General features: G+C 36.7%; 1 protein-coding gene across 1 annotated transcript in view; it reads right to left on the bottom strand.

Moving 5' to 3' along the window:
• Positions 1-20058, bottom strand: part of mgat4b (alpha-1,3-mannosyl-glycoprotein 4-beta-N-acetylglucosaminyltransferase B) — a 100911-nt gene extending 80853 nt beyond the window's left edge. The window contains exon 1 of the mRNA XM_030145428.1: positions 19653-20058. Coding sequence (XP_030001288.1) covers positions 19653-20040 — 388 coding nt within the window. The 5' untranslated portion in view covers positions 20041-20058. The remainder of the gene's footprint in view (positions 1-19652) is intronic.
• Positions 20059-21922: the final 1864 nt, after the last annotated feature.

The following is a 21922-nucleotide window of genomic DNA, read 5'->3' on the forward strand; positions in this document are numbered from 1 at the left end:
CTGTTACAAAGGAACCGTGAATAAAACACACAGTAATAGCCCCATCATGGATCCACCCTCACTTAGCTCCGCCCTCCTTAGATACAGTTGCTACCTCTGTCAAGCTTCGGTCCTCAGCGTTTTAAACTACGACATTTTCAATGATATAAACAAGAGATATTCCAAAGGAAATCAGTGAAAAGGCCTCATATCATTTATGTTAAATTCACACTATCATCAGTTTTGTGAAAGAAGAGGAAAATAAAACAGAAGCTAAACATCACCACTCGCAGTGTCAGATCCAGACACATGACAAACATACAGTATAAAGCACAGGTGTCAAACATGCGGCCCGGGGGCCAAATCCGGCCTACCAAAGGGTTTAGTCCGGCCCTTTGGATGAGTGTGTGAAATGCAAAAATTACACTAAGATATTAACAATCATTTTAGTTCAGTTTCCACATTCACACCGATATGATCTAAAGTGGGTCGGATCAGTAAAATACGATGGTAATAATCTATAAATACTCACAATTCCAAATTTTTCTCTTTGTAAATGTAAACATTTTCATGTATTTACACTAAAACAATGTATAATTTCACAAAAACTGTGAATAAGCTGAACAAATATGAACCACCTGAAATTTCTTAAGAGAAGTAAGTGTAATTTTAACAATACTTCGTCTGTAAATGATAAACTGAAGTGTAATAATGTTAAAATTGCACTTATTTATTCAGTTTGTTTGCTCTATTTTGTATTTTTATTTTATTTTATTTATTTTTACAGTTGTTCTATGTTTTTTAATCTATTCTTGTATTTTACTCTGTTAATTTCATTTTTATTTATTCTTCTGTACAGCACTTTGGTCCACTGTGGTTGTTTTAAAGTGCTTTACAAATAAAGTTGGATTGGACTGGATCTTCACGACCAAAAAGTCCACAATGACAGAATATAAAACATCCATGAGATGACATTTATGGATAGATTACATTTCTCCTTAACACCACATAGTGTTTTTCTAGTGCAGTCCTCAAATAAACTATTGTCACTTTCAACCACAACAATTTCTCTTCCACAATCCAGAGAACTTTTACCCCCATTCCAGGACAATAGTGGAGGTGCCAGACCTATGTCCAACACTGGCACAAAGCAAACAAAGTGTGAAGACAGATCTGGACATGCGAGACCTGCCCTCAAATAGTGAGCTAGCTAAAAACACTCTTCTAGGTTACAAAGCAGATCACAAGGTGAAGGTACAACTGCAACCTAAGAAGTGGAGTGTAAGCTGCCTAATTAACATTCAAATGGTCAGTGTCAGCGTCCTGGACCCTAGGGTGACCACATCTACACAAACCAAACACAGGACAGTACATTGGTCTCTTCAGGTCTGCTTCATATTCCCCTCCTACTAAAAATGGTATCTGTAGAAGATGACCCGTAGATATCAACCAATAATATTACAGCAGAGAATCAGTGATGTACAGTTTAAACCTAGAGCAGAGTGGGCCATCCCTCTGTTAAACATTACACACCCCTCTATGTTTACTTCATCATGTCATCACTCCATCGGAGCAGGTCTGGGCGCTCTGACCAAAAGATCACATGTGGGTATTTGGAGGTAAAATCACGATCCATGACCCGAGTCATCATTTTATCACCTCAGATAAAATACAGGAAAGTTCCAAACAAACTATACACAATTTTGTTTTTAAACTTAGTCTCTGGTTTATAGAAGTTTAGTCTGTGTGTGATGCTTTGTGTTGCTACATCTGCATTTTGCGTCATTTTGGACTGAAATCCTTACAATATTTTTGGCAATATGTAAATTAAGCACAAATTAGTTGACATTTTTGTCATACATACAGCTGTGTTTCTATTAATTACACCAGGGGTGTCAAACTCATGTTAGTTCAGGGGCCACATACAGCCCAATATGACCTGAAGTGGGCCAGATCATGAAAATAATAACATAATATATAAATAATATCAATTCCAAAATTTGTATGTCTAACTTCTATGTTTTAGAGTGAAAAAAAGTAAAATTATATTATCAAAATATTTACATTTACAAACTATCCTTTAAAGAATGTGAAAAACATGAACAACCATGAACAAAATGAAATTTATTAAGAAAAAAAAAGCACAATTTTAACAATTTATGCCATTATTTGGCCTCAGCTTCTCATTTTCACATGTTCATCCCAATGGATCTACAAATACACAAAACATTTAATAACAAACAGAATATTGTTACAATTACACTTAATTCTCTTAAGACATTTCAGGTTGCTCATATTTGTTCACGTTGTTCACATTTTTTCTAAAAGGCTCGTCTGTAAATGTAAAAATTTGTGTGTAATTTAACTTTTTTTTACACAAAAACAAAGAGGAAAATTTGTGGTTTTCATTACAGTTTATTATAGTATTTTACTGGTCTGACCCACTTTAGATTGAATTGACCTACAATTATTTTAACATCCTTGATTGTTAATATCTTCAGTGCAATTTCTCTATTTCACTAATTCATCCTGTGGACCAGAATGGACCCTTTGGCGGGTTGGTTTTGGCCCCTGGGCCGCATGTTTGAGACCCCTGAATTAGACAGACTGTGGTGGTCTATTTCAGCCTGAGCTTTATAATCAATCATGTTATACTTTAGTATCTGTGTAAATCTGAATAGTGGTTGGACTAGTAGATCACAGATCTCAATTATTCACTGGTTATTATTTCTTCAGCAGCGGCAAAACAATGCATTATGCAAACTCAGCAAGTTGATGCAAATAAACCCCGACACTGTAGAGCAGACAGATGCAAATTTACTTCCTTCATTTTCACCATTTCTGGGCCTCTGTTAGTTTACGGTGGTGGATCTACCTGCAAAGACTCCACCCTCTGTAGGAGTTTTATAGCTTCCTCTTGTTTTGCTGTGTTCAGGATCTATCTAGAACATCCCTGTAGAGTTCTGCAAAAGTATGTTAAGCTTGATCATCATGTTTCATAGATAAATACAGCTGTGTCATCAGCATAACAGTGGAAATTTCAGTCAGGTTTCCTTATAAAATAGCAAAAAGAAGTGGTCCATGTACAGAACCCTGTTAGATGCCATAATCAACTTTAGTTTAGATTAATTACTGATCATTAACATGCACAAATTACTCTGCAACATGTGATATAAACCAATTTAGCATAGTTCATAGTTCTTTAAATTTATGCTTGTGCTGAAATCTCGCTCATTTCATGTTAGTGATGCAAAGTCAGAAATGCCCATTTATTCTAAACCGCCCCTCTTCACATCCATTTATTTTATTTCATTTCTCTGCAGAGTTTATTTAGTTCTACTCCATAAATGTCATTACTGGTTCTGTATCCAATGGCTCAATAAATCAATCATTAAGGAATATGACATGTTTTTCATGAAGTATATAAACAACATTTAGCTTTTATTCTTATAGACCCTATTGAAAGAGAAATTCAGGTTCTTAGGAAAATCACTGCTTATCAATTAATTGTTAATTGATCGATAAGGTCAACCAACTAATGATTAATGGATTAATCAATAATTTGCATCCCTACTTAGTATATTTAGATCATTATCAGGTTTCATACATAAATATATTAGCGTAACAGTGGAAAATCAGGCCATGTTTCTTTATAATGTAACATGTATATGATAAAAGCAGTGGTCCCAGTACAGAACCCTGTGGAACACTATAGTAAGTTAGAACAGATGGATGTTGGAGAAAGAAGTTTTAAGATTACTGTAAATCTATGGGAGGAGGGTTTATGAGAAGAGCCTCTAGTGGCCATCAGTGGTATTACACATTGCCTCGTTAGCTCTTGGTTACATCAGTGGCAGAGCTGGAGCACTTACACGGTGGATGGGGATGTTTATGTAAGCTGTCAGCTGTAATGTTTACCATCCTGTCACTGGTCGTTTGTTCAGACAGTCAGTGAAAGGTTTTATTTGCTTATTGAGATTTTCCAGGAGGCTGATCAGAGGCACCAGCTGACGGAATTAAAGACTGTATCGCACACAAACACTGACAGTCGGTACAGTCATTCTGAGTGTGAGTGACACCTCCGACAGCAGCTGCAGTAACAGATCGCATCGTTAATCTGCAGCTCATGTTACTCACATAAAACACACACAGACACACAACACACACACAGCTCTCAGTTCCCTCAGATTGACCGAACTGTCAAACATCCTCTCACGTTTCCAGATAAAACCTCAGAAGACCAGAGACGAGGAGACAAGGACCGAGGGAAGAAGGACGCCGTTCAGGCTGACACAAAGGGATTATGGGGCAGAAGAAAAAGCCTCTTTTCCACAGACTGGAAGTGTCGCCGCTTTATTCCGCCTCAGCGTTCTGGATCAAAAGTACGGACACAGAATGAGGGTTGTCGCTGTATAAGAGTTTAAGAGTCAAAGAGCTGAAACAGGAAAATCACAAATAAATGTAGGTCTGTTGGATATTTCAGTTGATGCAACAGATCGGACAAACTAACTAGAGCTGAAACAACTGATCTATTAGTCGTCAACTGTTAAACTGATTCACAACTAGTTTAATAATCAGTTAATTAATCAGAAATTCATTTTTAATAGAAAAAAATGAGGATTTCCTCTTGTTAAATGTGAATACATTCTGGTTTCTTTACTTCACAGTTGTGACTAAATGGGTATTTGTCATCTTGTGTTTTGGGGAAAAAATTAACCACATATCAATAGTCAAAATAGTCAAGAAAATTAGTAACAGATTAATCAAGAATTGATCATCTCCTTTTCATCCTGTTGCATTTTCACATTCTTCTTTGTTGTGTTTTTTTGTTTTTGTTCTTTCATCTTTAATCTGTATTTCTTGTTGCATTTTTTACACTTTTATTTGCCATTTTTTATTTTGTTGCACATCTTTCATTTTACACCATTTATCTTGTGTTTTGAGAAACAATGGTTGATATTTTTCATAGTTTTCTGACATTTTACAAAACAAATACATTTATCAGCTCTAAAAATCCTCATCAGCTGCACTGAACTTTCACACAACAGAAATAAACTGTTAAACAACAATTTGCAGTTTGTTCGTAAGTTAAAGTAAATTATGTATTCATTTATGTAATTAACTATGACACACAGGGACTTTGTGATGCATTCAAGTGCACCCCGTAAATGCTCGATGTGGATCCCAGAGCTTTGGTTTGGTTTTTCCTAAATGGTCTGTTAATAAATGCCACCATCGACATGATGATGCAAATACTTAAATAATCTTCACCTGGACTAAAGACGTGCAGCTCTGAGGTTGTGACGGTGTCAGCGCTAAGATGTGGTTCAGTTCAGACACAAAAACACATAGATGGAGATGATGATGGAAAGGAGGGTGGAGAAGAGGAGCTGAGGATGCAGAGAAGAGGAGAGTATAGAGGAGGAGAAGCCACAGAGGAGATCGATTGTGGTCTTCATCTCTGTCTGACAGACGACTCTGCTTCTTCTTCTCTGGTTTCATGACCATCAACACAACAGTCGATAAAACTACAGCCTGGATCACGTTTCACACAAACACTGAGTCTGATCCAGCTTCATCCCATCGCAAATCACACACTTTCACTCTGGATTTAAACAGTCAACATTTCAGTTTTACTTTATCCATTTTTATGTTGTGTTTGCTTCAGTTATTTCTCATAATTTGACCTGCAGTTACAGCCAAAGCTTTGAGCAGTGACAGATTTAATTTTCACAAGCTTTGCTGCTTCAGGTTTTTTTTTTTGTTTCTGAGGTAAATTGAAGAATAATTACATATATTTTCATCTGTTCCAAAGACTTGACAAAATATTTGGCCATAACTATATATAAACTATAAATCATTTATAAATTATAAATTATAAATGATCAAATAACTGACGATAATTATCACAAAATACAGTATGTTTTTATATTTTGCCTTGAAGGTTTACAATATTCACATTTTCAATTACATTAATGTTATTTTGCAGTATATTTTGACGTTGAACAAACATTTTATCATTAAATATTTTACTTGGATGAATGTTCTACCTTCAGATGTGTAAAACGTTCTGACCATAAAGAAGAGAAGTAAACCACCAATAGCCATCAATAACCAACATCAGTTTCATCTTGTTGCATATTTTACAAAGGTTTCATCTTTTAATTCACTTTCATCCTGTTTTGTCTTTTATTTAAAACCACAAACATCTGGTTCCTTCAACTTCGAACCAGGTCCAAAAAACAGCCTTGAACCTATGAATCCTGATAATGAAATCCTCATAATCAATAGTTTATGGTGAGTTTCACAAGTGCAGAAGGAGTTTAAGTTATTTTTTAGATGAAATGACAAGTTTTTGGGTTTAGTGAGAACAGCCTTGATCTGAACAGTGCATTTGGTTTAGTTGCTGTCATTTTGTTTTCGATTCTTTTTCGTAGAACCTCATAGTTGTACTTTTAGGAAATAGAATCATCCCGTTTCCTACTCAGCAGACTGTCCTCAAATGCATCAGTGATGCCGCTTTATTTTAATGAATTGTCTAGTTTTACTTTGTTATTTATTTACTTTTACAATTAATTTTATAATAAAAGATCAGATGAAAAAAACTAAAAAAAAAAAAAATTCACTATGTTTTACATATAATAATCCTGGTGAAATGTAAGGTGGATAAACACTACCAACTCTTCTTTGTACATAAACGCAACATGTATTATGCTAATTTTGGGTGGTAAATCAGGATTAATGTTGCAAAACGCAACAGCTACATTGACCACAAAACATACAAAGCATTTAATGACCACTGTAGAACAGTTTGGTGCAACAAAGGACAGAAAACGGCACAGAGGAAAGTAAAACCAAGGTTATGACAGCTGAACAATGCCAGGCAGGATGTGTGTGTCTGTGTGAGTCTGTGTGTGTCTGTGTGTGTGTCTGTGTGTGTCTGTGTGCGATGGCAGGACAAGGCCAAGCATGTTCACTTCCAGACCGAGAGAAGCTGATGCGTCATCTAATTGCTATGAGCAGTCGGTTGTTTTCATGTTTCATGTTGTAGTAAATCAATCCGTGTGTGTGTGTGTGTGTGTGTGTGTGTTCTTTGTACAAACAAATCCCCAGGTCTGTTTAGTGAGATTTTAAAAATGTAACACAACAGATTAAAATAAGTCCACTCCACTAAAAACCACGTTAAAAAAAAAAAACAAACAAAAAAATAAAAACAGCAGAATTCTCCTTTAGTGGTTGGTATTTGAGACACCCCTGACCTCTGACCTCTTGCTGTTAACACGTTGACATGACATCACAGCTGTAGCATCAGACAAAGGATGAAGAAATGAAATGCACCCTCGTCTGCAGCTTAAGTGATTTACCATGAACGCCAACACACAGCAGCTAACACCACCAAAGTGACAATCAATGTTTTCACACACATGCAGAGGGGCATGATGGGAGTTGGAGTCCTTATTAATCAAGTTCAATGTTCAAATCTGCAGGAGGTCAAAGATATTGTTGCACTGTGTATTGCGGTGCTGCATTTCCACAGTGCACTTCAGACTACTTCTTTTGTCCAATGGCAGACAAGTCAGATTTGGTGCTGGAGTTCATTTTGTTGATAGTGATGCCTCGTCAACATTAACCCTTTATCCGGCAAGTGACTATTTTTGGTACTTTCCGAATACATTACAAGACAGCGCCAGTTCCAGTGAGGACAGTGAGTCCCCAATCTGAGGTCCAATGTGGTCTCCAGGGTCTGTAAGATCCAATGTGGTCTCCAGGGTCTGTAAGGTCCACCTCTGCATGAACAGTGAGTGGACCTGCTTTGTTCGGTTCCATGAAGTAATGGTACTAATGTAAGGAATGATGTTCAAAGGGGTCATGTGGATGTGGACAGGGGTCTGGACCAGCACGCATGGGGATCTAATGGGACCAAAGTGATGTTCGGATGTTCTAAAAATACCTGTTCCTTTCACCTTACATGTGTTTTCTTGTATTCTTTACATTTACTTTTTTACTTTTGCCACTTACGGAAAAGGAACCAAATATGGTAAGTTCATTGACCTTGATTTTGTACATAACGAAATTTTGTGACATATTTCACAAGTCTTCTTATCTCCTCAGTGTATTTCTATAAGTGAATTATATAGGATTAAAGCAGATTTGCAAAACATATTTTTCTCCACATTTGTTCTAAATTTCTTCTAAAATTACTGTGTCTTTTGTACACAGTACTTTTATATTTTTTATTTTTTATATATATATATATATATATATGATCTGCAAATTGTAATGCACATGTGGAAAAGATGAAAACCTAAAATATTTCCGGTTGTTCAGGGCTGTTCGCGTCATTCACAAACACGCCAGAATAACATGAGCAGCCCTGAACAACCTGAAATATTTTAGGTTTTTTATCATTGCCACATGTGCATTATAACTTACAGATCCCAGCTGATGGACAAATACACAGAACATTAATAACAGATTCATATAATTTTACTTTTTAACACTAAAACAAAGAGAAACATTTGGAGTTGTCATTATCTACAGGTTATATGATAATATTTTACTGGTCCGACCCTTTGTCGTTTTTGGCCCACAGGCTGTATGTTTGACACCCCTGGTCTAGACAGTGGTATCACCCGATAACGGCCAATATAATATCAGTCTTTTCTGACACCGCTGTGTTTCTGTATTCTGTTTTTGTTGTTTATCCCTTTAATGAACAAATCTTCATTCTAAATCTAGACCTGGGTCCTTCAGACCTTCATTCCATTCTGACTCTGTTCAGATCCTGTTTGTCCTCACAGTGTTTTCTCATCGTCCTCTAGAGTACAAACTGTCCAACAGGTTGAGACGGATCAGAGACATTTAACATGAACAGACGAGTCCGAACACGTCCGACACCCCGGGAAACGCTCGCACGACTCAGAGTTCAGATCAGCAGGATCAGAGCATAAACACGACCCACAAACACACAATATCTACACAAACATCACAGAAAACAGATGACGGCAGGTGGAAGGAGCTGAAACGTTGGCAGACGACCGACACACATCGACTCAGAAACCGGAGGAGTTTCCATGCAGATGTTTTTACATCTGGAAGAGAGGTTCTATCAATAAACACAAATATTAACCCTCTGGTATTGGACCCACAGACGTCCTTAAATCACCAAAAGCACGTTATCTGCACAGTACCAGAGTATCGACAAACTGTTTTTCATACAGTTTGTATTTAACTTTTTTTTTGTATTTCATCAACTTGAGCCATAAACAAAAATACCAAATACTCAATAACCATCAAATGTTTAACCCTTTAAATGTCATATTTGTAATGGAAACAAACCATATATTTTGATGCAAAAAACTTTTCTTTTCGATGTACTTTATAAATATTGTATTAGTTATTTATTTTTTCCTCCTGTCATATGTCAGTGATTAACACCAACACTGGTTCATATTCACTATTATTTTTGGTTCTAGGTCAAATGTTAAATGTGTCAGTGTGTATTTTGTACTCACTTGGTAGAAGGGTGTTAGTGTAGGAATTTAACACTGTTTATTATGGGATGGTTTTAGTGGATGGATCAGAATTTTAAAAATCATGTAAATATGAACTTTTAAATTCTGACATAAAACAAACCGTGAAAAACAAGTGGTTCCAGGCACAACAAGCCCCGCCCCTCACTCATATTGTACCTTATTTTGTCATGGATCCAGCTGATGTCATCATGTCTATGTATGTGCTGATGTCATATCAATCACTTCTATATATGTGACAAGTTTGAAGTAAATTGAAACTAAACTGATGTTTTTATAGACATGTGAAATTTCACCCATTATACGTAAATGGGAGAAAAAAAGATTTGACGAATTCATAAAATATTTGAACTTTGACCTACTTTTCCCAAATGTAATCGCATCTATTCTGGGTCAATGGTAATTTACAAACCCAGTTTGGTATGAATTCAACCAATAGTTTTGCTGCTCAAGTGTAAACAAAGAAAGAAACTGGATCAAAAACATAGCCCATGCCTCCCCTGCAAGGGGGGTGGGGTGTACTAGTATGACCTTTCACAACATGAAGTTTAAAGCGTGCATAATATGCTCACCTGGATACCGGAGGGTTAATAACGTATTCTGTGAGTATTTTCTCACATACTGACAGTGAAACATCCACCTGAGTGTCTCCAACAGCTGCTTAAAACAACACCAACAACCATTTGTGTTTTTGCAAAACAAATGCAAAAACACACTTTCATCACTGGTATTTTTCCTAAATGTCATTTCAGGTTAGTTTTACAAGGTTTATTTAGAAGAACTGACTTGTTTCAATTGTGTTTTTCAGGCTTTAGGTAAAAAGTCTTGGATTATACAGGTTGAATGAAGCAGGAAGGAAAAAAATCCCATGAATATTCAGGTATCAAATCTAAATAAACACTTGCAAATTCCTTCCAATTGCACATAAAATGTAAAATGACTGGTCTTACAGAGGAGCAGCAAAAAAGAATGCCTGTTTTCCCAGTTATTTCTCAGTTTGATTCTTGGATCCCTTTAACCTGTTTTTCCTGTCGTGTCGGTGTTAGTTTGAGTTGCACTTAGATGAGATGACTAGTTTCAGCTGAGTTTTTCCTTAGTTTTAGTGAAATGCTTTAAAGGCTACAACACATAACAGTAAACTAATTTGGAAAGTTTAGATTAATGTTGCAAAAAGCTGCAGCTACATGATGACAAAACATTCTTGGATGTATGTGAAGAATTATGTATACAGAATTGTTATAAGTGAAATAGGGATGTAACAATTACCGGTATAACGATAAACCGAGGTAAAATTGCCAACAGTTAGTATTACTGTTTAAATTCTAATTATCATGATAACCGTGTTTGATTACCGGATGTTTAGGGGAAAAAACCCTATATAAAGATCTGCTTTTATGTCAAATATTTGAGTATAGTTTTAATTTATTACAATTTTGATTTTCTATACCTAATATTTGGAACCAATATTCACTTTTAAAGTCTCTGAAAAGGTTCATTAAGCATCTTTGTGTTATTTATGCAATAAATGATATACATTTTTCAAATCGGATTTTATATTTTTTTGTGTTTTCCGGCCTTTTGTGTTGATATAGTAGGTTAAAGTGAAAAAATAATAGACACGAGATAGATGAAGTTGTGCTGAAAAAAAAGATACCAAACATGGGTATAGTAAGCATTTGTTTATATAGTATATAAAGGCAAAATCAAAAGTACTGAAAAATGGACAAAATAGGCTCAGACCCCTAAGGGTTAATATTTAAATGTTTCTGCCAACAGAAGATACACTGTACCAATTACTTTATTTATTTATTTTTTTTAAGTACAACTTGGTTAAATTATTTCAGTATGTGTAAGTACTTTTTGAACATTTTGAGCACAATTTCAACAATAGTAATAATAATAATAATAATAATAATAATGATTACCGTCATAATTTTGGTCACAATAACCGTGATATGAAATTTTCATATCATTACATCCCTAAAGTGAAATTATATTATAATTGTTATATGTTATAAGAATTAAGTGTAGTTTTGTTGTTCGGTTTGTTTGTTTCTTGTTTTTTGCAGAAACAGCTTCATTCATTGTGTAGTTTTAGTCTTAATTTGAGTTTTTGCATTTAAAGAAGCTGAAAAGGGTTGGATGACAGAATGCATCAAAACTCCAGAAGTAGTTTATTACAAAGGTTGATATTTTGCAAAGAAATTCAAATCACACTGAAAGAAAAACCTGCACCAACATCATTCAGTTCAATTTAATTTAGTTTGGGTTTTTTTTTCCTTTTCCTTTTTTTTCCTCCAGTTCAAGATGGTTTTCTACTTGTTTTTGTGAACTAGAATAACCCCATGTCCTACTCATCTGACTGGCCTTGAATGCACCAGTGAAGTAGTTTCCTTTTGGAGAATGGTTGAGGTTTATTTGGGTACGTCTCTAGTTTTAATGTTAATTTTATGAGAAAAGGTTGGATGAAAAATGCATGACATCACTCTGATTTACCCATAATCCTCCTGGTTAAATGCAGGTTGGATCAGCATCAGCAGATCTGTGTATGACGCTGCTTCAAAGAGCTCTACTTTGACTTCTAATTTCTTCGGTTTTAAAGCCTGTCCCTGAACACACCAGTGATGAAACGTTTCAGATGGATTTTCAAAGCAGGTGTTTGTTTTTTTCCGCCTGGAGAAGAACTGAAACGATGGAATGTTTCCTCTGTCCGACTTCACACAAAACCTGTAACACATGCTCGACTCATGACCTCTGACCCTGAGTGAGTCACAAACCGAGCGCCGTCTCCCATCACCGCCTGGTGTCCACCTGTCCAGACCCTGGTCTACGACAGCTGCCCCGCCCCTCTGCTGGGTGATGATCAACAAACCTTTGAAAACCTCCTGATCCGATAATGAAACAAACTGATTAACTCTCATTATGATGATAATTAAACCTGAGGCTTTAATGTTTATTCTGTTCTCATCAAACAACAGCTTTAAATGTTATATCTCTACATTTGTGAATTGTTCTGCAGAACTCGTCAGGTTCTGATCAGATAGTTCATATAATCTTAAATATCCTTACTCTGTCTTTTTTTTTTAATCATCTTTTCCGTATCATTCTACTCCAGTTTTTTTTCACCATTTATGTTGTCTCTTGTGTCTTTTATAACCTGCTGGTCTATATCCGGTCTTTGTCGTTTCCACTGTTCATGTTTTCATCTTGTTGCATCTTTTATGTTGTTTCTTTTTCCATCATTGACACATTTTTGTGTTTATGGTTTTCATCTTGTGTCTTTTTACGCTTATTTACATCTTTTACTTTGTCAATAGTTGCTTTTCCATTGGACATCTGCGCAAAACTTCACCAATATTTACTAAATGTCGAAAGAACAGAAGTGCTTAAAGTCAGTTTTTCCATTAAATCACAAATGCGATGATTTGTTTCTTTATTATCGCGAGATGACACGAGAAGTTATTCCATAAACATGGTGACAAACATAAATATGGTGTTTATTTACAGATATAGTCATTATAATTATATATTGACCCTCTATCTCCTACCAAATTCTAAAATGATTTGGTTTCTTGGTGTGTCCACACATACCACACCATGTATGTTTTAAGCTCTTCTTCTCTTGTTGTAACGTCCATCAGCATCCATTTTTTTTTTAATTCACGTGACTCTTGTTGCAGAAAAAGGTCTTTCCATTGCAGTTTGCATGATATACCGTTTGTGCTACAACTGAAAAACCACCTCTTGCCAGCGCAAAAACTTTTAATCGAAAAACAAGAGTTTTGGCGAAATTGTCATTTTTCCATTTGGCAAATTTTTATGCACAAGTTATAGTCATGCAATTTGAGGGTCAGTGGAAAAGAGACTATGGTCATGTTTATTGTTCAACTTTCACTCCAGATGTTGACGTTCAACACGTTTTATAATTAAACCAATGTTCGATGTTCTACCTCTGCATTAGTTCCATGTTCTGACCATAAAACCACTAATGTTCCTTTACGGTTCTTTTTTTGTGGTATTTTCATTCTGTATTATCGTTTACGACACCTACTTTATCCTTGTCATTTTTGTTTCAGTGCATCTTATTTTGATCTTTAATGCCGTTTTTATCTTGGTCCGTCTCTTACGATGCTGAGTTGTTGTTGCATCGTTTGACATTTGTCTTTTCCATCTTTTTCCTCTTGTCTTTTATAACCTGTTCTTCTCTTTTTCCTTCTCATTTTTGTCGTTTTCATTCATCACATTTTCATCTTTTCGCGTGTTTTATGTTGTTTCTTTTTCCATCAGTTACATGTTTTTTTTCTTTTCATGGTTTTCATCCTTTTCATCTTGAGTCTTTTAAGCTGTTTTTCATCTTTTACTTCACTTTCATGGTCTTTTTTCTTAAACCTTCACTCAGGATGTTGACCTTCAACAAATATCTTATCATTAAAACAGAGTTGAATGTTCTACTGCTGCATTAGTGAAATATTCTCACCATAAATATCCTTTATTCTTTTTGTCTTTTGTGCTATTTTCATCTTGTTGCATCGTTTATGACATCTGCCATTTCTTGTGTTGTTTTTGTTTTACTGCTTATTTTCGTCTTTTACAGGGTGGGGAAGCAAAATTTACAATATTTTGAGGCAGGGATTGAAAGACAGTGTATGACCAATTAGTTTATTGAAAGTCATGAGAATTTATTTGCCACAAGAAAATGTACAGAATAGAAAATGTTTTTATTCTATGTATCCTCCTTCTTTCTCAATAACTGCCTTCACACGCTTCCTGAAACTTGCACAAGTGTTCCTCAAATATTGGGGTGACAACTTCTCCCATTCTTCTTTAATAGTATCTTCCAGACTTTCTGGTAATAGTTTTGCTCATAGTCATTCTCTTCTTTCCATTATAAACAGTCTTTATGGACACTCCAACTATTTTTGAAATCTCCTTTGGTGTGATGAGTGCATTCAGCAAATCCCACACTCTTTGACGTTTGCTTTCCTGATTACTCATATGGGCAAAAGTTTCTGAAAAGGTATGGATAATAGTGTTAGGTATGATTATGACATCAATATATGTTTGGTTTCAAAACAATTGACGTAGTGCCTGCTGAGAAAAAACAACTAAATGTTCATTGTACATTTTGCTTCCCCACCCTGTACACCATTCTCATACAGGCTTCTTGTGTCTTTTTCACCATTTTTGTCTTTATTCGTCATATTTATTTTGTGTTTACCTTTTATATTGTTTCCATCTCGTGCGTTTTTCCATCAGTTCTGTTGTTTTCACCTTTTTTTACAATCTTTATCCCTTTTTCTTGCTTTTATGCCGCTGTTGTCATCTTTTTACAGCCTATAAACTGTCAAGTAACAATGACTTGACATTAATTGTGATAATTATCGATGTCGACTGCCACCCGTACCATCCATCCATACCAAGCGCTCCTCTTAGCCTCCTGCTGCATACAATGACCCACAGCATTTGCAGAACCAGGCTGTGAGGTTCGACAAACCCGGCGAACCCGTGGACTGGAGCCGATAATGCAGCTCCGACGCCTACACGTCACGGCTTCACAGAAAAGAACTGAACGCTGCAACTCACAAAAACAAACATCCCCCCCTCCCTGGTCGAACTGTCCACCAGGCCTAAAATGCACTATAAATTAAGCGCTCCCTGGCTCCGGCAGCTGAACTCCAGCTGAGGCTGCAGATTCAAGGTAAACATCCAACAACCACACTGAATGCAGAGCTAAACACCGGCATCTCCTCCCGTCACAGACCAGAGAAGAAACGCCATCTGCTCGCACACTTCATTATTTATTGTCTTTTTTTTTTTTTTCATCTCTTTACTTCCTTTGTTAACCAGAGGGATGACATTGCAGAAAATCAGCTGTAATTAAGAAACTGCACTGGTCAATATATTCTGTTTTTGACTCAGACACAAGTAGAACACACAGTGAAGATGCTCAAAACAACCCCGTCAGTTTTATTTCACCAAAATATTTAGATATTTGTCGAGTAATGCAAGTCATTCATTAAATTCATTCATTGTTTAAAGGATCTATATGCAGTATTTCTACTTTCACATATGACCTAAGCATGTTAATAATAAAGATCCGTGAAGTTCTTCCAAAAATTCCAACGTATTAAATTGTAGAAATGAAGAGAATTTAATTCCATTGATGGGTCAGGGGATTTATGTGACCACCAGAGGGAATACTGAGTCCTTCTGTCAGTCTCCCATAGTGAGGAAAACTAAGACAAAGACACAACTTTTATAGAGGGTCAAAGTGAGTCGGTGCTGTGTTGTTTTCTCCTCTGGACTCAGCTGTAAATGGACAAAATGGATTTGGATGGAAATGTCAGAGTTTCCTCTACACGGGTCAGTTTGATTCTGAGGCTTACGAAGGTATAAAGTTATTATGGGATGTTCTTATCTTTGTTAAGTTGCCATTTGTTGATCCGTGGTTCAGACTAAACTATGACAGTTGGGTTAGATTCAAACAGATCTTTAGTTCAGTTATTTACACAAACCAAACACAAAACAGAGGTGATTAGTGGTTTTACTGTGGCTGTTTTGGTCTAAAAACAGAGCTAAGCTAACAGAGTTAAGCTAACACAGCTAAGCTAACAGAATTAAGCTAACAGAGCTATAACACAGACTATTAGTCGACTAGTCATTACAGTAGTCGATGACTAGTCGACTACTGAAATAGTCATCTGTTGCAGCCCTACCGTACAGTTTATGTAACATCTTATCTTGATGCTGAAGAAATAAGGACTTCAGTTTTTTCTCACGTTACTGCTACAGTGACACATTTTTGTTGCGTGTAACAGACTATCATCTCCATAAAGGGATGTGTTTTGGCGTTTCTATTGCCTCGTAGCTGAATTCATGGATGTTTGAGGATTTCTGAACTTTGACGTGCAGTGCGTCTGATTTCCACACGTTACATTAAAGTGTACAAACATTTGGAACATGTGGACTAGTGTTGATTTCACAAACACTGGAATAATATAGATAAAAATGATGCTCAAATACCACACAAAGCACCACACACACTAAACCTCCACAAAGCACAGGGAAACTGGACAGAGTCTGATATCAAACTGTGATTCGACCCTGAAGACCCTCATGACCTTTAGACCAGACCTTTACATACACTATTTACATATATATGTTCATCACTAAACCAGTTGTGAATATATACATGTTCATCACTAAACCAGTTGTTAATATATATATATATATATATATATATATATATATATATATATATATATATATATATGTTCGTCATTAAACCAGTTGCTAGCCTTGAAACTTGTGCAGATATTGCTCTAATCTTCACACCCTCTTTATTTAGAGAACATGTGAACGCTGCGTGTTTTTAAATCGACCTTCCCATAGGAGGTGTGGCTTCTCTGCTCTCACTGAATGAGTCAATTGAACAGTGCCATGTGGAGTTCAAAGGTCACCTCTGTCCAAGATGACAGTTCCATTTAAAGGAAGAAGGTGGCGCTGTCTGTTGTATCAACAAAACCAGAGTAAAGCTTTAGTTTCTGCAACTTTTACACTTAAAGTTTCCAATTTTGCAGAAAATATTCAGCATTTTTCAGCTTTAATTACTATGAGAATTAGTGAAAATAAATACTAGTTGTATTCCAAAACTGATTCATAGAAAACTATGAATTTTGTACCATAAACTGTACAATTCCGGATCAAAACATCCCGAGACGTTTACAACCAAGAACAAAGACAAACTCTGGATCTGCTTCTTCACCAAGTAGAATATTCTTAGGAAGCATCTTCTGACGGAGTAAAGACCACCCATATTTACATTATCATCATCACAGTGTTTCATCAGCGTATGACGTCGTCAACATGTGGCTCAGTCACCGGTTGACGATGCATAGATGTTTTCAGTCCGTAAACACTCAGATTCCTCTAATGTGCAATGTGTGATAAAGTCTGCATGATGCACTTTCAATACATTTACCACAACAATCAGGATTCATGTGACGTCGTTCCTGCCAATAACACCTGTTGTGATGATCATCTCACTCTGTTTCTTCACAATACGTTCCTTTTAAGCCTCTGGTTATGATACTTTTCTATCTGATGACGTCACTCGAATGTTCGGAAACAACCCCATCCTGTCAGATTCTGACACCAGACGCAGTAACGGTCCACGTCCTGCTGTAAAAACAACCTGTCACCTTAACTCATAATTGGACAGTTTCATGTTTCAGATCAATTGTTCGATGTTGCCCAGCCCTGCTTTGTAACCAGAGTATTTATACCCTTCATTTGTCCAGGAAAGTCCCACTGAGATACATGATCTAAAAGGGAATCTGGTCAAAATGGAAAACAAACCCATGAAGTCAACCTGGTCGTCTCCACATCACACCAGCCCCCCAGGACGGTTCACATCTGACTGATGACTTTAAGGCTCCTCACAGCTCCACAGCACATTTTACTAGGGCTGTGTATCGGCAAGAACCTGGCGATACGATACAAATCACAATACAAGGATCACGATACGATATATCACGATATGTCATGATAATGTTAAAAAAGCAACTTTTGGTTTGTTTATTTTTTTTTAATGATTATTTCCTTGAAGAATTGAATTACACCAGAAATATGCACAAATACTAAACACATTTTTATTTGATCAGAACAGGATCTAATGTTATATCACAAAATGTTCCTGTGTTCAAACTGAAATTTAAACTTTTACCCTTGCACAGACTCGCCGTTTTGCACAGACTCATTCATTGCGCAGACTCTCTAAACACCTTCTCTTGCACTGACTCCTTGTAGAATTTTAAGTATTTCTTACGACTGTGTTTTACTATTGTGTTTTTAGTACTGTTGTTTTTAAGTTTGTGATACTGCTGGAACCAGTAAATTTCCCTAGGGGATGAATAAAGTATCTATCGACTGATCTATCTAAATTATGTGCGATACGATACAAATCACACTACTAGGATCACGATAAGCTATATCACGATATATCATGATACTGTTAAAAAGCCAATTTTTTGTTTGTTTCTTTATTTTCAAATGATTATTTCCTTGAAGAATTGAATTACACCAGAAATATGCACAAATGCTAAACACGTTTTTATTTGATCAGAACAGGATCTAATGTTATATCACAAAATGTTCCTGTGTTCAAACTTAAATTATCTTTTACAGAGATTACAGTTTAAGATCCTGTTCAAATGTTCATATTCTATTAGTTCAGAACTAACATCAGAACAGTATTTTTGTGCAATCCCAACAAAGGAACTAATATTATTAAATAAAAGAGCGTTAAATAATGACAAATAAAATAGACAAATAAACAAAAAACAAAAATGAACCTTCACAATATCTGCATTTGAATAAATACCTAAAAATAGATACAGTACTTTTTAATATAGATACAATATTGTGAAGTGAAGTATTGCGATATATTGCAGAACCGATAGTTTCTTACACCCCTATATTTTACACCTTTTCAGTCACACGTCACCCACGGACCAAAACACCATCATCATCTCAACCATCTCAAAGCTCCATCTGGACAAAGTGCATGACAAACCAAGCGCTCCTCAGACCCTCAGCCTCCTCAGTGTGATGAACCTGATGCTGTGATGCACAAGCGGCTCACACTCCTGCAGCTGGATCTGGAAAACTGGAGCTAAAAACAAGCCCCTAAAGCCTGGCATTAGCGCAGCTCCTCCTCACGTCAAAACACAAACCGAGCGCTCCCCCTCTGCTTACACATCCAGCATCCATCACCTTCACTCCACAAGCAAACCGAGCGCTCCCCTCATGACCTCAGAGCATCTTTTTTCTGTCACATCAATAGCAGCTGCAACCAAATCGAACCGAGTCCCCCCCTCCCTCCCCCTCCTTTCCCCGGTTCCCTCCCCTCCTGCGGTCCCTGATCCGGCGTGTGGTGCATCCTAAAGACCCGTCACATCCACACCGTCATGCGCTTCAGCCGCAACATCCACAACACAAAGCGCAGCTGCAGCACAACTCAAACTAATCTGTGCGCAAACGGACCAATTATCCGCCGCGACGCAAACCGAGAGCACACGGTCCGGGTCCGGGTCCGGGTCCGGGTCCGGATCCGGATCCGGTCCTAGTCCGGGGTCTTACCTCTGGAGCTGCTGAAGGCGGTGTACCAGGACAGGGAGACCAGCCCGCACAGCCCGAACAACAAGACCGTCAGGAAGGAGACATTTCTGAGCCTCATCTCCGGAGCCCCGGGAGCATGTCCGCGCCGAGAACCGGAGAGCACCGGGAGTAGGAGGAGGAGGAAGAGGAAGAGGAGGAGAGGGATGGAGGAGGGGGTGCGGAGGGAGGAGGAGGAGGAGGGAGGGAGGCAGGTAGACGGAGACAGGTACAGACCAACGGAGACGGAGGGAGAGGCGGACGGAGCTGGAGCTGCAGCCGACGGAGCAGCAACAGCGACTGAGACCCGGGAGGAGAGGCTCCGATGAGGAGGAGGAGGAGGAGGAGGAGACACGCACAGGTAGAGAGACATTCACCCTAACAGGGAGAGAGAGACACAGACTATGAGGTAACAAACCAGAATAAAAATACTGAAATAAATAATCGTTTTTTTCCTTTTCTTTTTAAAGTTGGAAGAGATTCAGTTTTCCGTTCATGGACAAATTAATTTGTTTTATCAACAATGAAACCCTTTTTTCTCTACTGTCAACAACAGTGTCCTGCTGTCTCCTATATGTCCTTTTGACGGAGAAATGTGTTGTTAGTTTACATTATATTAACTCTGAATCAGCCCTGAGCATTGGAAAGAGTACTTGATAATATTATTTATCTTGTTTTTTTGTTGTGTTTTTTTTCTGGTTTTTTTCTCTTCTTTGGGGTTTAACAGGTTTGTTGCATAATTTGTTTGTTATTTTTTATATTGTGTCTGTGTGGTTCCTTATGCATAAGTACACGCTTATGTACATGTATAATTTAAAATAATAGTTAAAAAAATACTGAAATAAACAGAAAATAAAGGAGCTTGAATGTCATCTTATTAACGGAATCTATTATTATTATTTTGATCATTGATTTGTTGGTTTAAGTGTCTAATTTATGAAGAAAAAAGTCTAAATTCTTTCATTCCGTTCAATGAATATCAATATTTCCTGTTTCTTTGCTCTATTTTGGGTTTTAGATTAAAAAAGAGACAGTATTTCAGGACCATGTAGATGATTAGTGGATAAAATAATCCTTATTCGCAGTATTACAGAAATCTTTAGAAAAAAAATCAGTCCTTTTGTTGAGTCTGTCATCACATTATTTCTGCATTAACACTTCAAGTACTAAACAACTTTTTTTCTCTACATTCAACTTTTCCTAAGTGATTTTCCACCATTTATTATACTATTACCCTCTGTATTTTGGATTATTCGGTATAAATCATGTATTTTCCTATATTTAATTCACTCCTTATGTCGATGTTGATGAGTAAATTCAAAGGTTATTATATCAAAAACAGACAAAACTGAACAAAAATGGACTTTTTTCAGTCCAATCTGTCATTACCTGAACATAAACCCAGTGTGTCCATCCACTGTCATTGATCCAACTCCATGGGTTTTACTGGTGAATCAGTGTTGTAGAAGACGACGGTGTTTCCACGGTAACTATGGAGCCTCTGAACGTCCAAATTGGTCGTGTCTGATGACCATGAAAAGATAAAGAACTGTATTTTACACCAATTATTTACATATATTGACAAGATTAGTGGATCAACAGATATTAAACAGTTTATATCAGTCGATGGTTTCAGTCATTAGTGTTTGTTTAGATTTTTAAGGGTTACAACATACACATTAAGGAAAAAAAGACCTTCAGTATAACACAACAGATAAATATTTGACACTGACATCAGTAAACACACATATGATATCGGCCAGTCTCAGTGTCGTCGTATCAGCTGATACTGACGTCCAGATAATATATCAGTGAAATGTTGAGAACAAACAGTTATTGAGAAAATAATCCTTATTTGCAGCTCTGTTACTAGTAGTGAACACACACACACTTCACTCAATGTAAGTAATAATAATGGAGGAAACTGGTGTAAAATAGAGACAAAAAAATGTAAAAGGGATGAATAACACTAGTAGGTTTCAACATATGATGGTGTGTATTGTTTTATTAAAGATTCCTTTGAACTGATCAATATTTATCATGATAAATGTCAAAGCGTCTTCTTCAAAAGCTCGGTTTTGGTCCCGAGGGAAAGTTACAGAAACCAGATGGTTGTTTCTGAGTTTTACTGATGTGGAACCAACCAGTGTACCCATCATGAAATCAAAATAAAGAAAATTAACACAATCAGAATTCCCATTCCACAGGATAAAATGACGTCAAAGATGCTCATTTGTAGTTTCAGACTCTTTAGT

This window comes from Sphaeramia orbicularis, chromosome 10, assembly GCF_902148855.1.
Source record: "Sphaeramia orbicularis chromosome 10, fSphaOr1.1, whole genome shotgun sequence".
In the NCBI taxonomy this organism is placed as follows: domain Eukaryota; kingdom Metazoa; phylum Chordata; class Actinopteri; order Kurtiformes; family Apogonidae; genus Sphaeramia; species Sphaeramia orbicularis.